The following is a 17,993-nucleotide window of genomic DNA, read 5'->3' on the forward strand; positions in this document are numbered from 1 at the left end:
CCTGGCTTTTTGCGGAGCTACCCAAGACCCGGTACTGGTTGCAGCTGTCCTCAATTCACAGACTAGATGAAGCAAAGGATCAAATCAATGATTTGGAAGACAAGGTGGCAGAAAACATGCAATCAGAACAGCAAAATGAAAAAAGAAAAAAAATGAGGGTAGTGTGAGAGACTTCTGTGACAACTTCAAGCATAACAACATTTGCACAGGTTCTCTTCATTTGTAATCTTTTTTTTTTTTATCTGACTTCCTTCAAGAGTTTGTATTTTGTTTAAGCAGTTTGAATATGATAATATGATACAAGTATATAAATGTTGAACAACTATGGTGTACACCTAAAACTGATATAATGTTGTATGTTAGCTATATTTGTGTCGTGTGGGAGACCCTGCTTGCCACGCCATTTGTCGTGCGAGGCAACCTACGGGGTCTCTGCTCCTGCTCCCCACATAAGAACGCAGGATATGGTGAGGCCAAAAAGGAACACCCATGGAGCCATAGATAGGGGAGTCATACCACTATCATCTCACTGGAGGCTGGATCCACACAATCCGCAACCTGCTGTCCGCTTCTCTGCCTGCCAACCCACCGATTCCCCAACCAACGCAGCCGTGGCAGTTACATTAGTGGCTAATGGCTAACTGGTTACAGCTGACGGCCAACTAGCCACAGCTGACGGCCATCTACTACCCGAGCCAGCACCTTTCCACATGAGGCCGAGAGCCTGGAAACTGCACCCTGGGACTCTGTCCCCACAATTTGTTAAATAAAAATCTTAAAAAATAGAATGTTATTTACATCAATATTTAATAAGTGGATAAGTATGCTATTAACATGCAATGTGTTCTAATTGTATTCACATTTAATGACCTTAAAAGTTTTTTTCGTTGTTGTTTTAAGAAAAAACTAAATCCAGATTCACATTTCATCGGTGAAAACACACAGGTTTGGAGAAGTAACACCAGGCAAGGCCTCAATAGTCACTGTAACATCAGTTTTTATGCTGAACATGCTAAGTAGGCACCAGCCTGTGCTACAACCTCTGAGCGACTGCTTTGGCATCCTCAACAATTGAGAGTTCACTGAAAAATAATCAAATGGTGTTACTGTAACATAAAATTTGGTAACTGTAACATAAAATACTAAACTGTCTATGGTAAAAAAAAAAAAAAAAAAAAAAATCTAACAAATAGGCAGAGGCAGAGAACCTGCATAGACATTTCTCCAAAGAGGAGATATGGATGGCCAACAGACATGAAAAGATGTTCAATGTCACTAATCATCGGGAAAATGCCAATAAAAACCACAGTGAGATATAACCTCACACCTGTCAGACTGGCCAACATCCATAAATTAACAAACAACAAGTGTTGGCAAGGATGTGGAGAAATGGGAACCTGGGTGCAGTGTTGGTGGGATTGCAAATTGGTGCAGCCACTATGGAAAACAGTATGGAGGTTCCTCAAAAAATTAAAAATAGAACTACCTTTTGACCAGCAATTCCACTTCTGGGTGTTTATCCAAAGAAATCCAAAACATTAATTTGAAAAAATACATGCACCCCCCCTATGTTCATTGCAGCATTATTTATAATAGCCAAGGTATGGAAGCAACCTAAGTGCTCATCAATAGATAATTGGTGAAAGAAGAAGTGGTACATAAATATAATATTACTCGGCCATTTAAAAAATGAAATCTTACCATTCACAACAACATGGATGGAACTAGAGGGTATTATGCTAAGCGAAATAAGTCAGACAGAGAAAGAAAAATACCATGTGATCTCACTTATATGTGGAATCTAAAGAATAAAATAAACGAACCAGTAAAACAACAAAAAAATTAAGCTAGTTTTGAATAGAGGTGAAAGTCATGGTTGAAGGGGCTGGCATGATAGTCTAGTGACAAGAGAGAAGTGGATAGGCTTTATGCAGATCAGTTTGGTGGATTAAAATATTCATAATCCATTCATTTAATACATATTTAATATCTACTTCAAGATTAGATAGAACTTTGAATCCTAGGTTAAAGAGTGTAGAGGGGATATAACAAGTAATAAATGATTCGGGTATATAAACAACATGACAAAAGCTGTGAACTGCATTTGAACATGATTATTCTGGCAACTAGACAGGAGTTGACCTAGAGTAAAGAGGAACTTATGGGTGATATACAAAGCAGAGACAATCTGTTGAATCAGTGGGAAAAAGTGTGACCTATGCAGATAAGTCTTTCTTCTAGTATCTTCTCTGCTGGCATGCCACAATGGAGGAAGTTCCTGCCACGGAAGTCACTCTTTTGGTTAAAGGTACTATCTTTGGAAAGCCCTTGTTAAAATACATGAATATGCTCCTAAGTGATGGTAACTCCCAACATAACAGTACCGCTGGCTGCCAAACCTGATCTTTCCTTCCCCGTGGGAATGTGGTTTTCAGCCTCCTCACAGCTGGTATGGTCATCACCAACAGAATGTAAGGGAGACACACGCCCACTTCCATATCACTTCCTTAAAAACAAATTGCTTGCCTTGGACTTCCTCTCTTCCTTCTTCCTGAGTGCTAGAAACAAGACATGCTGTGTCCTAAGCTAGGGCGCGGCAGAACCTCCACACAAAAGACATGGGCCTCTGAGTTACCTCATGAGCAGACTAGCCCTGTCAGCATCAACCAGTCAGCCAGTTTTATGAGAGGGAAGTAAATTTCTATTTTCTTAAGTGCTGTATTTTTTGTTTATTATAGTAGCAGCTTACTTTACCCTAATTAATGTGATATTCATGAGGCTGACAAAAATTTGAAATTGAGCTGTTCTTCACCTTGAGAACAGGGAGAGCCTGAAGCTGTGGGTCACAAGAAACAAATAAGAAAGGGCTGGACAGGGCACTCCTTAGGGGAGGCAAACTCCGATGGGCCCCTGAAATGAGCGCCTGTGTAGCTCGCTCGGAGACAGGCTAAGGTCTTTTGTCATCTAGATAGGCACAAGAAGAAGAACCAATGAAGATACTTTGTGAACTTTGAAATTTTGGTGGGATCAATCCGTTACAATAAGAGGGACAGAAATGGAGAAGAGGCAGATAAACAGGCAAAGTGAGGGTAGAAACTGATGAGGGATTGCATTATGGTTTTTTAAAAACAAAAAAGAAAAGAGGAGCCAGAACCAACTTAAGGCATGAGAGGCTAGGTGACCATGAGTAATGACCCTATGACAATAAGGCACAGCAAGCTGTTGGCTAGCAGAACAGGATTCTGAACTGGATCTTTCGCATGTTAATTTTAAATTGTGATAGTACATTAAAGTGTATATGTCCCTATACAAATTAAGATATGTGATGAAAGTGTATTTGAAAAAAACAAGGAAGGTAGATCAGGTTGGACATGCAGTGATACTTACTGAAAGATGGTGAAGTTTTAAAGGAAAACACATGGAAACAGTAATGGCTAAAAATGCTGTTTGAAGGAATAGCTACACTTTTGGTTCTATCACATTTTAAGCTTAAACATTACATATTTCAATAGTCATCTGGATAAAAGTAGCCTCTGGTAACAGGTTTCTAACCATTAAAATCAGCATTCTCTCGTTTCACCTCTAAACTTGTACAGAAGTCTCTCCTTGAGCTTCTTCATCTTTACTTTGATGTTCAGCTTTCTGGAGAAGCCTGGGGCCCAGCAAACCAATCAGGAGACTTCCAATGGGGGCTGTGATGAGAATGGCCAAAAATGCTACTGTCAACACATCCATTCCATATTCTTCTAACTGTTTCTCTCCACGAGATCTTGCTCTGTCCAAAGCCACAGATCCTATTGCAGCCTATAAAAGTTTAAAGGTAAAGTTGGAAATATAAGACAAGCGCATAGAAAAAAGGTGAATTATTTTACCATTTGCAAAAACAAATTGCTTGTTCTTTTGCTCAACTAAGAATGGTCCATTAGTCTGTTTTTAAAGTATACTGAAGTTGGTTTTGATTGTTTTAAACTCTCCCTGTACCCACCTATTTGCATAAGGTAAGGTCACAAAATATCAGGCAAATATATTTCAAAACACAAGGCAAACAGAGACTCATGATATTAATTAACTATAACATGATCCGATGTACTAAGTTTCTCCTGAGTAAAGATGAAAGTTGCTGGTCAGCTTATTCTTTTTCCTTTAGGAGTTTGGAATTAAGAAAGAACAAGATGAAAAAATGAAGTGATACTTACTGGAAGATGGTGAAGTTTTAAAGGAAAATACATAAGAATATGTATTGCTTTGGAGTTTAAACTAATTGTTAAACATGAAACTTGAAAAGTGGTAGGCACCTTCAAAACTTGAAGTTAATCTTATTTGGTATTTGGTTAACTCTTTGCCTCAGGAGTTGGTGAACTGTTTCATTTAAAGTTTATCTACTGGAAAGTCTTATAAAAATTCTCACGTTCTTTTAGAGGCAAAATGCAATATTAGTGCACATGGGAAAATAATATATTAATCATCTCCTTATTCCACAGAACACAACAATGTTTGCCTCTAGGACTGTGAGACAGAAAATATTAGTGTGCAGGAGACACAATGGCAGAAATTGCTAATTGTCCACAAAATCTGAATGTCCCTTTTCCCTTCTATAATATAATAGAACTGAGTTTTAGCTGGTCACATTTCTGTCCAAATAGAAACTTTTTTTTTTTTCAACCTTCTTAGCAACAAGAAGCAGCTATGTATTTAAGTTCTGGCCACTGAGAGGTGAGTGGAAGTGTTAAATGCTACTTGTAACTTGCTCCCTGAAAAGAAATGCACACTTGTACCTTATCCTTTCCCCACTTCTCACTGGATGAGAAATGGTGAAAGTTGGACACATGGGTGGAAGGCACATGCAGAGGATAGTGGTGACCCTGCCAGCTCTGGAACGCCCATGCTGGACTGCTGGTGAGAAATTAAAAAAAAAAAATCTATCGAATTTAGTTCCTGTATTGAGGGTTCTTTGTTATTGCAGGTTATCTGCTACTGTAACTAACTCAACAATTCATGAATTCTTGGTAAGAACTGCACACATTATGATGTATAGTTGACCCTTGCACAACACAAGTTTGAACTGTGCGGGTCCACATATACATGGGTTTTTTTTCAGTAAATATATAGTTGGCCTTCCCTATCTCCGGGTTTTGCACCTGTGGATTCAATAACCATGGATTGAAAACAGTATTTTCCAGGTGGGAATCCATGGATGCTGACAGCTGATTGTATGCATGTTCTATGTCATTTTAGATAAGGGATTTGCACATCTTCAGATTTTGGTATCCAAAGGGGGTTATGGAACTAATTCCCCATGGGTACTGAGGGACAACTGAGTCTTGGGGGAGTCAAAAGTTATACATGGATTTTTGACTGGGCAGGGGTTGGCACCCCTAACCCGTGTTGTTCAGAAGTCAAATGTATATTTCTCTTTCAGTTCCTTGTTGTGTGTTTATGTGTGTATGTTTTGGGGTTTCTATGTATGCTGAGTTGTGATTTAAAATTCATTCCTTATAGTATTATATGTATTATAGTATTATATGAACAAAATACTTTTGAAAACAACTAACATACCGCATTTCCCCCAAAATAAGACCTAGCCGGACAATCAGCTCTAATGCGTCTTTTGGAGCAAAAATTAATATAAGACCCGGTATTATATTATATTATACCCAGTCTTATAGTAAAATAAGACCAGGTCTTATATATTAATTTTTGCTCCAAAAGACGCATTAGAGCTGATTGTCCGGCTAGGTCTTATTTTTGGGGAAACATGTTAGAAAAAATATATGAGAAGTCTTGTTTCTTGTGCAGTGGCAAAAGGAGAAAAAGAAAATTCTATACAATACTTGCTTCATAGTACATACATTATTCAACATTTCCTAGATAATTTTTCCTTATTTTAAAATTTGTTTTAATAGCAGGAAAGTTTAGAAACACATCTTTCATATCAAAGCTACTAGAGTGATGATTTTAATATTTACCTACTAAAGTTACCAGAAGTAGTATGGAAGATGAAGACACTGTGAGGGAGAAACTATTTCGCTTTCGGTGTTATAGTAACCTTACAGTATTCTTAGCTATTATGTCCGAGACATCTTTGAAATTCTAATGGAAAACAACAACAACAACAACAACAAACTTCTCTGGAATAATGCCCAAGCCCACAGCCACACAAAATCTAGCATATAGTTACAGAGCATATACATCCCAAAACTTCCTAAATTAAGAACATTTAATTTTTATTTCATGAAATAGAAATTTGCATACTTAAATAATTGCAAAATAATCAGGGATGGAACAGTTAAATTTCACTTGCTATAATTAGTCTAGAAATTAGGCAATACAATCAGGAATATATTACATTTGCAACAAATCATAAATGTAACAGGTCTAATTTAATTAGCAATTATAGGCATTCCACCAAGTTTGTGGTCAATAATTTATTTTCAAGCACCTGTCTGTTAGTACCTCATTCATCAGAGTGTACACATTTTGGGTCATGCAATTGAGACATTTGACAGGAGGTTCAGCTAGTTTGAAAATTTTAATATCAACTAATAATCTAGGAAATCAGTATTTTCTGGGTTGTCAATAAATCTTTCTACTTTATATATAAAGACTGTGGTCAAGCATAACTGGTCATCAATCATATTGACACTGAAGTATTTACCAATTCTAAGACAGGCCATGCTATTTCTGTTTTCACTCTCTTCTTAGAAGATATTGAAACGAAAAGAATTAACAAATATCTTTCTAGGGATTTAAAGAGCTCTCACTGATGGAAAATTTAAACTCTTTCCTCTTGCTACTTCTGCTTTCTAGTAGCGTGGGGATTTACTGTAATTATTATTGTACTCTGGTGATCTAAATAAATTTAAATGAGCTGTCCTATTTAAGGAGTCAATATACCAAAAATAAAACTTTTAAAGAGTGGATTAGTATAAACTCTTCATAAATCAAATTTCAATTACTTACTTTCACCAAATTTGAATAAGCCGTCTTTGCAAAATTTCAAGGTATCATACAGAAATAGAAGTTAAAATGCTAAGCCATCTATCCATCATTACCTGCACTGTGGCCTTCGGAAGCCATGCAAAAGAAATAAATATCTTTTCCTTTATGTTAAAACCAGCAAAACACACCATCAGAAATGTAGTCAAAATTCGTATCAATACTGCAATGCCCAGGGTGGCAACACTAAGGCCTGTAAGAAATACTCAATTTTTAGACATAATAAAATACTGGGGGAGAAACTAAACCTTATGGTTATTGATTCAAAATACCATCAACAGCAATAATCCAAATCCATTAAAAAATTTAAAAGACAAAAATAGGCATAATTAATCAAAACATCAATATTAAGGATCAATCAGACCATTTATTTAAAAGGTTATTTTCCCTAGATTAAAAGGAGAAATTAATTAAACATATTTAAATTTTACAAAGGAGGTTTGAGTGTTATTTCTCTTGTACTTTAAAGTAAAAATCACACTTTCTTCCATGTGTTTATTCAGTAAGAACTTATTAAATGATAACAATGCATGACAGAATTTGGACTAGGTATTAGGTACACAAAAATATATAAAGTACATACAGACTTTGCCTCTATGAACTTCAAAGTTAGAGGAAGACAGAAACACAAACAACAAATTAATATAGTAGCAGGTAAGTGCAGTACAAACATACTTATAATAGAGTAAGAAGAGGAGAAAATTAGTATTTTCATCAAAATTGTTGAAAATTTTTTACTGAGTATAAGACCAGAGGTGATATTCAAAATATTTACCAGCCAGTATAGAGGCAATCAGCCAATCAGAACAGAGCTGGCTGGATACTGACCAATCAAAATAAACATTGGCAGTACACGTCGGTTTCAACATGGTGTGTGCAGTGACTTCCCATCAGCCCTGGTTCACAGGTACAGTACTACATTCAATCCTTTAGAATTCTTTGCTGATAAAGATAAGTTCATTCCAATTTGCAAAATAAGGGATTGAGACAAGGGCTGCTGTAGGCTACTGCACCCGAGAAAGGCATAGCTAAGGTGACTAAGTAATAGGGTGATTTTTCAAAAGGTAACATTTGTTAAGTGTTTACTCTGTGCCATCTTCTGTATTAAGCCTTATGTGCTTTACTTTACTTAATCCTGACAACCTGTGGGGTAATTTTTTTTCATTTTACGGTTGAAAAAAAAAGAAATTCAGAAAGGATAAATAACTTTCTCAAGTTCAAAATGCTGTAAAACACGAGGCAGACACTGCTAGAGCACCTACTGTGAATCTGCAGTATGATTTCCTTGTAGAAAAAACTTTGTGGCTCCTTAATGAAGGGTATTTCTCCTAGGTTGGTAGATTTTCCAAAGTATTTGTTGCCTGAAGTATAGGATACAAGAGATGATACCAGTCCCAGGAGGGAACATTGAAGGTTTGGGGGGAGGATGATGAGGAAGTTTTAGGCACATTGAGTTTGAAGCTTTGTGGGACTTATAAATGGTGTTGTCCAATTAGCAACTGGATATATTGATTTAGAGATAAAGATTTTGGAAGTATATAGTTTATAATCGAAGCCACTGAGTGTAGATAAGCTCAGAGACGTTATGTAGAGTGAGAAGCATAGAGGCTTTGGAAAAAACTTACAAGAAGAGCAGCATTTAAGCCACATGTAGTGTCTAGAATTACTCAAAAGGCATTAGAAAATATGAAGTTTCAGAATTTAATGTAAAAAGAGTTTCAAAGAGGTCAATAGCATCAAATGCTGCTGAGAGATCAAATAAAATAAAGACTAATATGTATTCAGTAGAGTTAGCAATATAACGTTGGTCAGAGCAGGGCTGGTTGTGTGATGGGGCAGAAGCGGAACTGAAATGTACTGAATGAAGGAATAAGAGTTGAAATGAAATGGGGGATATGATTACCTCTTTTGAAATGTTTGAAAAAAGGAATAGAGAGGTAGAGTGGTAGGTGAGGGGGCCAGTGAAATGAAGAAAGGATAGTTTTTAATTGTGGTAAAACAACACCACGAAATTTACTATCTTAACCATTTTGAAGTATATAATTCAGTAATATTAAGTTAAAGATTCATATTTTTGTGCAACTAATCTCCAGAACTTTTCATCTTGCCAAACTGAAACTCTGTACCCATTAAACAAGAACTCCCCATTTCCCTCTCTCCCAAAACCCTGGCAACCACCATTCTACTTTCTATCTCTATGAATTTAACTACTCTGGATACCTCATATAAGTGAAATCATACATATTTATCTTTTTGTGATTGGCTTATTTCAGTTTGTATAGTGTCCTCAAGTTTTATCCATGTTGTAGTCTGTATTAGAATGGAAGGATATTGTTTTAGGATAGGAGAGATTGGAGTCTATTTAAATTCTGAAGAGGAGAAAACTGACAAGTATATTTAAAGATATATAGAAAAAGGAAGAATCTATGTGTGAGATATAGAAGGAGGGGGCAGGAGAAAGGATCCCTAGGATGGGTAGAGAATATTGTGATGAGAGGAAAGGAGGAAATAATGAGCATATATGTGCAAATTAACTTTAAGTGTAGTGTTATGAATCGAGAGTTTTAATATGATGGCTTTGAATGCATAAATGAATAAAACAATGAATGAACCAATAAACATTTCTATTCCATGGGTACATATTATAGAACATATTATAGTTATCTTTAAAATTCTGGCCCTTGATCAGAACAAAACTAGATGAACACTCTTATTGTTGGGAAAAAAAAATTTAAGGCCAGCATTTTTTGATAGTAGTAAGCAGTATTAGTTTGCTTTATAAGGAACAATACTAAAGACATAAAAATTTACTTAGACTGACAAACTATTTCCTAACCAACCTACTCTAAAATATTTAAATCATTATTTTTATATACTGTGACAGTGGGAACCACTGAACATATACCTACTAAAGATATTTCAACTGAATATAAAAAGAGTTGATTTGAGCAAAAGTACTACTTTGAAAATCTTACCTACAGTTTCTGGTCTGAGAGATGCAATAGATACCTCTGCTCCAATCAGTCCAAAAAGAAGAGGCTGAAAGATGTCCCAGGCAACTGAAATAATTTTTTCAACCTGTGCCTAAAAGAAACACATACACACACACACACACACACACACACACACACACACACACAGATTTTTATTATGCAAAGTTACAAGTTCTAAGCATTTACTAATTTGAAATTTGAGTCAATTTGACCTCAGATAGGGTTTAGTGATTTAACATCACTAAATAAGATGTTAGCTAGAAAAGAGCAAAAAAATTGCATAAAGATATTTCTAACACAGTTAGAAATAATGGAGTTATAGCCATTTACTTTTCCGCCACTAATATATGAGGTGCCTCTCTCATTACACGCTTATCAGCTTAGAGTTGTGTTTCTCAAACTTTAACATGCATCAGAATCACCTGGAAGTCTCAGATTTCTGGGCCCCACCACCACATTTCTGATTTAGGCAGACACAGTAGGCCTGAGAATTTGCACTTGTTAACAAGTTCCCAGGTGATGCTGATGCTGCCGAGCTGGGTACCACACTTTGGGAATCACTGGCTTAAAATATTGTTTTTTATTTTTAGCCATACTGTTAGCGGCTAAATACAGGAAAATGTTTACATTATTTGACCCCAATATTTCACTGTTAGGAACATGCCTAAAGAAATCAGACATTGGATTTCAGCATAATTAAAAATACCAGAGATTAGAAGTAACCTAAATATATAGCTATAAGGGAATGGTTAAAAAAAGAAAACTAATGATCTGTGTGTGTGCGTGTGTGTGTTGTAAAGAGGTATACATAGGAGAGTAACCAGAGGTAAATATGAAAAAGACGTTCCTAGTTTTCTCTCTGGGTTGTGGGGTTACGTTGTTCTTCTCTGTAATCAGCAGGGCTGCAGGCAATTCAGGCAAAATTCTGACAAATGCAGGCAATGATGCTTTGCTTGGTTTATAACAATCTTTTCTATATAACCCACAGTTTTTCTGAAGAACAGTGTAATCAGAAGTGATCAAAGTGTCCCTTTGTCTCTGTTGCCTCTCGGTGCTCATAGCTAATGCGTGCAAGTCTCCCCCGTGCTAAAACTACTTTTATGCTGTATTTCAAATGATATGGTTTTATTGCACTGTTTATTTTTTTATCCTATAACTTATTAATTTAGAGACTTACTTCTAAATTGCAAAGTTTAGAAGTATATTTTTCATACACTTGGTATGTATTACTCAAACAGATGTCAAAATATAAAAATATAAAAATGTGCCCTGCACAATAACGCTACAGTTGTATTTATTATAGGGTAGTCAAGTCGCTTTAGAGGCAGGTAAATCTGAGCTTAAATTTCAGTGCCACTTTCTAATTTTATGACCTTGAACATGTAATTTAAGTATTGCTACGTTATAGTGTCCAAAAATGAAAATAGTAATACTTTTTCAAAGGTTTTTTGTTGTTGTTGAAATAAATGAGAATATCCACTTGGTGCCTAGCACAGGGCCATACAGAGTGGCAATAAAAATTTATTAGTTTCCTTCCCTCTTTTTAACCATGTAATATATTATCCATATAATATAATGAGCTGATTGTAATTTTTGGAGATTTTTAAAGAGGTGACAACAGAAAGAATTTACTTGTAAAATTCAATTTGAAGAAACTTACTCCAAGCATATTTGAGAATTTTCCAGTTGAATAAATGAAAGAAAGTAAACCAAAATATTTAAATAGTTTACAGAGCTGTTGGCTTTAGGTGGAAGAATTACAAATAATTTTTTTCTTTTCTTTTATTTCTGACTTAAATTTTTTTTAAAGTTCTGTGATAAGCATATACTACTTTCAAACTCAGAAGTAAAGTCAACTTTATTAAAAAAAATATTCTCTTTAGCAATTTATTTTTTTAAATGCTGGAAAAAGGTTACCGTTTAGAAGTTAAGGGATAGTTTATACAATGCTAATGCTGGGCAAACTTCCCTGATGTAGGACAAGGGGTCACAGTGCAATGCCATAGCATCCCTTCACTAAGTGAAAACTGTGACCTTGGTCCTAAGTCAAAGGAGCAGATCAGAATGCTTCAGAAAGCAGAGTGCATTTGTCAGCAGCGCAGGCTAGGCTGCAAGACAGCAGCAGAGTCCTCAGAGAGAAATGAGGGAGGCAGCAGAGCCCTTGGTCCTGAGCTAAGATTAGACCAAAGAAGACAGACCAGAGTGTTATACTGTGTGATAATCTTGATGTGTGATAATCTTGCCTCAGCCCACAAGTAAAGTGAAGCCCTGGAAAAACAAATATCCTAGTAACAGCAAATGCTTATGAGAGAGGAGGGATGACGAGAGTACCCAATTTACACTAGGAAGTTTATTTATAAATAATGTTAGCTTTGTTCTTATCAGATGTAAGTTTACTTAAAATCAGAAAGTAAAATTAATACTATAGGTGCTGCTGGGAAAATAAAAGTTGGCCTGAAATAAGCCTTAGAGTCAAATCTCTTAATGAGGCAGCAAACCCGGGTGCCCATATAGTACCTAGAACAGAGTTCAAAAGGACTGTCTCCTTTCCCTCAAAGCACAATCCATCTCAGCTCATTTTCCTGTGGCCTCAATATCCTTCTCTACACAAGGCTCCCAGCAGCTCCTACCAATCCATATTCTTCTGAAGCAAGATGAATCACAATTATGCTTGTCCTAACTTTATATCACACCCTTACAGAGTGAAAGCCTTCTACATGAATGCTATTTACCCACAATGACATTCTGTCTCTAGCAGATCTCTGCAGAGGTCATTTAGTTGAAAATGATTATGTATTTAAGCTCCAGATTCATAACCTTCACATATTTTTCAACATGGCATTATTTTAAGCTTAATTTGAACAGTTGTCTTCAGGTTTTCCAAAATAATATATCTGCATTTAGTTTAGGTCACCTACATCTAATTTCTTCATGAAATGGAACAGCATCCGATCTGTCAAATTCAAATCTATAAAAATGGATCTTGAAATAAAAATAAATAAATGGCAACTAGCTAGTTTCCATAATATGTATTAAGAAAATCAATACTCTTAGTGATCTTGAAAATCAGTAAGAAAAACCAAAATAATCTTACGAAAAATAGGCACAGTCTTTTGAACAAACTGGCTAATAAACACCTGAAAAGATGATTAGCTTCACTCATAAAGAAATGTAAATCAGATCAATAATGACATACATTTTTTACCTATCAGATTAGCAAAATATCTGAAGATTGAAAATTCTCAGTTAAGAAAAACAGATCTTCTCACATACTCTTGGTGGGAATATAAATTGGTACAGCCTTTTAAAAAGGGCAAATTGATACTATCAAGTTTCAGTGTACATACTTTTTCATAAAGCAATCCTATTTCTAGAAATTTATCCTATAAATTCAAAAGACATGCTACATTTTGTTGATTTTAAGAAACACACTTTTTTCACATTTAAACATTTCTGAAACTAAGGTGTCATGTCATAGTTGAATTGGCAGCATTCTTTTCTTTCTTGGTGGCACGTAAAATAATGGTGCTTCTGAGACCTGATAGTGTCTTAGAATTTATGAAATATGGCCTATATAGGATATTTTATTGAAGCACTTTTTGTTTAGCAGAAATCTAGAAACAATCTAAATGTCTATTAGTAAGGGACTGGATTAATACAGTACAGTTATACAATGCAATACTCTGCAGCCCTTACAAAGAATAAGGAAGGCATCTTGGAAATACGACCATGATATATTATAAGTAAAGACATCAAGTTACAGATTGGCATGTAAGGAGAAAAAAGAACGTGCATGTGTTCTTTGGGGCATACATTTGTATATAGATAGAAAATAGCTTTTATGATTAAATCATTTTATTAATTTGATATTAAGAAATTATCTGCAAAGAGAAAACTAATCCGATCAGAAAATAGTCATGAGAAGAACTTAAAATGAAATTCACCTTTTTGCTGCTCCATCCCAGGCCTGCAAGGAAAGCCATGACCAATGTACACAGTCCTCCTGATCCAGGGAAACCAAAATACACGCTGCTGAACACCGCTAGCACAGAGAGCCCCAAAACAAGGAATGCTCTCTTCCACACAAGTTTGTCCTTGAGGAGAAAAAGGTTGATTAACTCAATTATTTCATATAATTTATTTTTAATTACTGATTTTTCCATCTTTAGGACTCAGTGGAAAACAAAAATGTGTGTATCCGTGCATAAAAATGCATGATATAACATTTCCTTTCCTTTCCTTAACAAAAGTAGAGTTAGCACATGCATGAATTAGGTTCCTCTTTCAGGAATAATAGTTGGCTTCCTCTGCAATTATCAAGGCGGAATTTCACAGGGCTGAATGGAATAGCAGAAAAAAACACATGAGCTTGTAGCTATTTTATATCACTGGCATATGTGTGACACGTTATTTAGTCTCTTGAGGCTTTTATTTCCTCCTCCCTGTTACATTACGGGCATTTTGTGAAGGTTAAAGATATGATATCTCTATTATTTTTAGGCTCTTTGTTTACTCTTTAATGTGATGCTTTCCTGGTTTTTTCTTTTTTTTTCTAAGTCCTTGAATACCAAGAAGCTTTAAGAGGCTATAGAATGAGTAGATTTTGTTGTTGTTGTTGTTGATTTTTAAAATCTACGAAATCTGTGCCCCTCTCCCCTTACTTTTCCCTGTTCAGCCTTTTAAACTTCTTGATTATTTTAGAAGGCAGGAAAGTCTTTAAAAGTGCTTGACATGGAGGCATGCAGGCTCTTGAGGTGAATTAACTGAATTCATTCCCAGCTCCACCACAGTCTAGCTATGTGTCCTTGTTTAAAAACCTCCCTAATCTTTGATTTCCTTAACAGTAAAATGGTCATATGAATAGCACTTCTATCAGGGGTTATCATGTGGATTGCACTAGACCAATGCTTTCCAATAGAATGTTCTTATTTGCACGGTCTATGGGTATGTTCTATGTCTGTAATAGCTACATATAGCTAGCAGCTGCTGTATTGAGCACAGCGGCACCACATCATTTTATACACAGTAAGCAGCCAATGCAAGTCATCATTTTTCCCTTTATTTGGTTGTGTAATTTTTTTAAAAAATCCTGCCATTTTCTTTTATGCATTCATAAAATCGCTTGCACACAATTTTACTTCGAATTTTTTAGAGCACAATGAAAATTCAAATAAACATACCGATAATGGAAATATTCATTTTCTTACTTAAGGTTCTACTATAATTGAATTTCCAATCCTGTTCAAAATACTCTGAAGTCTTCAAATGCAATTCTTACAGAAAAAAAAAGGATTTTTATGTTTATCTATTGTAACAGATTTAGGAAGGTAAGGGAAACAAATAAAACATTTGTTTCTCATTAAAAATCACTGTGTACAGTAAAGAACTTTCTGATCTCCTGGGTTAGAAATATTGCGCTATATTATAATGAAATAGTAAGGTCTATCTTTGATAGTAGTACAATCTAAGGTATTTTTATACAAAAAAAGGAGTTTGAAAAGCCATTTTATATCTTGATTTAATTGAGTATTGTGAATAATAAATAAAAATAATAAAATAAAAATAAATTAATTTAAAAAATTAAGAACGTGCATATCCTATCATTTTGGAATTGATGTTATTTGTTTTACAGTAAAATATGAAATGTACAGAACATAAGCTAGAGAAAATAAATTCAGGATTGCAATAAAATCTTATACATTTAGTCCTCTTCATAAATCTCATGGCAGCACTGATAAAACAGTAAGTAGTTGAAAAATGGGGGCCATTTCCTAAGTCTCATCCTTCACCTCGGCTTTGAGGGAAGTGTTCCAGATGTTTTTCCAATTACATTTTAGAGCACAGCTTCCTCATAGATTATTTCCTTTACCTGGTCACTGCTTGGAAAGTACTGAATAAAAAATCCAAGAAGAGATCCAGCTGCCACACCAGTTACTACCTCCAAAACTCCTCTGAGGACATTAAAAACTGTGGAGCCTTAAAAACACATAAAAAGAAAAACTTCAGATAAAACTCTAAATCCATAAATAAGCAGAAGACGTGAATCATCAAATTACATTGAAAGAAAAGTTTACAGATCTTCTCTGCTCTCACATTCTTAAATATATGTGATTTAAAATGTCTAACAGACCTCTCTTATAAGAAAGGCATGCATATGTGGGAAATAAATTTCAAAATAGGCACAAGCTATGATTTGTGTACTTTTTGTACATCTACTTCCATAAAAATTTATTTAAAGGGCCTAGGAAAATACGAAAAGTAAAATTCATGACTTTACTCATTTGTGCTGCTATATTATATGCACAGGCTGGGTGAGTAGACAGATATAGTTTTCCAATAGCCATTTAAGAGCCTGATTTTTAAATAATAAACATACACTTATTTTAGTAGCTCTGATATGTATAGATTTACAGTCATTTAAGAATGTGGCAATTAAAATCAAGATTCTTTTCTTAGTACAGTGAGTATAGGAGACTTACCCCTTCTCAAATGTTTTTTCTAAAAGTAAATCTGTAAGGAAATTATTTTTGAAATTGCTCGTAGAAGAGATTTTTTTTCCCAGTTGTTTAGCTTCTTTGAAATACGTATCATAAAATAGAGGTAAGTTAGAACCTGTATTTTCCTCCATAACATAAAAGATTTCAGCAACTTTAAATAAAAAGCTCTTTTTAGCACATTGTGCAGAAAATTATATTAAAATTGATCAACACGTAAAGCCCTTCTTCACACACTGAGGAGTTATTGTGGTTTCTTGTTATTGTAGTGAAGGATACAGAATAAGCTACCTCAAAGTATGCTGCTTTGGCATAAGGATTATTTTGAGCTGAAGGCAACTGAGAAGAAACAGATACACGAAAAACTACCTGCACTCCCTCTTTTTGCTTAAAAGGTAGATATAAATCTGTAAGAGTGTCCGTCTCCCCTCTCTACCAGGAAGGATGAAAGTTAACCACTGAGACAACGAGGGACCCTCATCAGCTCAGAGACAGCACCAGAGGAATCTACATCGCAATTTTTGCTAACACCAGCCCTCACCGATCATTAGTTTCCTCATATACATATTTGCCTTTCCACAATTTGCTGCCCATAAAGCTCCAAGTCCTTTGGTAATTCTCTACAAAATTACTGTTCTTTGCCAAAATGCCACATAAGCCCAAATTCTAACCAATTCTTTGAGTTACTTATCACTGAATATTCCCATGAGTAAGCATAACACACATGATAATAAACTATTTTTCTCTAGTTAATCTGACTCTAAGGGACCCCAGCCAATGAACCTAAAATGGGTATGGGGGAATCAGTTTTTCTTGCCCTACAGTTTTAATCATCTCTCTTATTGAAAAATACCGTACCTTTGTAGTAATTTTATTTAGTTCAGACAACTGTTAGACAATTTGTGACTGTCAAAAGTATGTGATAATGACACGTTATATCACAGAAAATAATTTACTTCCATCCCCCCAGATTATCAAATCTCAAGCACACCCTTCCCACTGCCTTCCCTGACCCTGCTCTTCCCTCTCCCCCGTGATTCTAATGCAAACTCTGTTGCTCTTGTTAAAGAGGAATTCATAGGACCTAAATGGTATCAGGTGTGCTAAAGCCTATCATACCACCTGAGTTAATTGCATGTCCAACCTCTCTCAGCAATACAATCTTAACCAACCAGTCTGGAATTTCTTGTTCAACAGTTTCCTGGAATTTCCTGTCATGTGGGCCCTTGCCATCCCCCATAGAAAGAAGAGGCAATCTGTATGATATAAACCGTTGTCTCTCTTTCTCTCTCTCTCTCTCTCTCTCTCTCTCTCTCTCTCTCTCTCTCTCTCTCTCTCAAAGACATCTTGGTCTAAAAATAATCCTTTCTTTTCTTTTGTTAATAGGTTCCTTGCCCAGCGCCCTTCTAGTTTTTAAATGGGATGCTGCCCAATTTGTGAATCACTTAATAAAGCCAATTAGATCTTCAAATTTACTTGGTTGGAATTTGTTTTTCAACATTCTAAAGTT

General features: G+C 35.4%; 1 protein-coding gene across 7 annotated transcripts in view; it reads right to left on the bottom strand.

Moving 5' to 3' along the window:
- Window positions 1-788: 788 nt before the first annotated feature.
- The window catches only part of SLC9B2 (solute carrier family 9 member B2), a 44,033-nt gene continuing 26,828 nt past the window's right edge, over window positions 789-17,993 (bottom strand). For 6 of the 7 annotated variants that reach the window (XM_019738896.3, XM_019738897.3, XM_019738894.3 and 3 more), the window contains 5 exons: window positions 15,859-15,965; window positions 13,934-14,083; window positions 9,972-10,080; window positions 7,053-7,189; window positions 789-3,804 (listed from right to left, as the gene is read on the bottom strand). In XM_019738896.3, coding sequence (XP_019594455.3) covers window positions 3,583-3,804; window positions 7,053-7,189; window positions 9,972-10,080; window positions 13,934-14,083; window positions 15,859-15,965 — 725 coding nt within the window. In that variant the 3' untranslated portion in view covers window positions 789-3,582. The remainder of the gene's footprint in view (window positions 3,805-7,052; window positions 7,190-9,971; window positions 10,081-13,933; window positions 14,084-15,858; window positions 15,966-17,993) is intronic. The other variant, XM_019738898.3, reaches the window with a different exon arrangement.

The sequence above is a fragment of the Rhinolophus sinicus genome, chromosome 1 (genome assembly GCF_057876585.1).
Source record: "Rhinolophus sinicus isolate RSI-liver-muscle chromosome 1, RSI-T2T, whole genome shotgun sequence".
Lineage (NCBI taxonomy): Eukaryota > Metazoa > Chordata > Mammalia > Chiroptera > Rhinolophidae > Rhinolophus > Rhinolophus sinicus.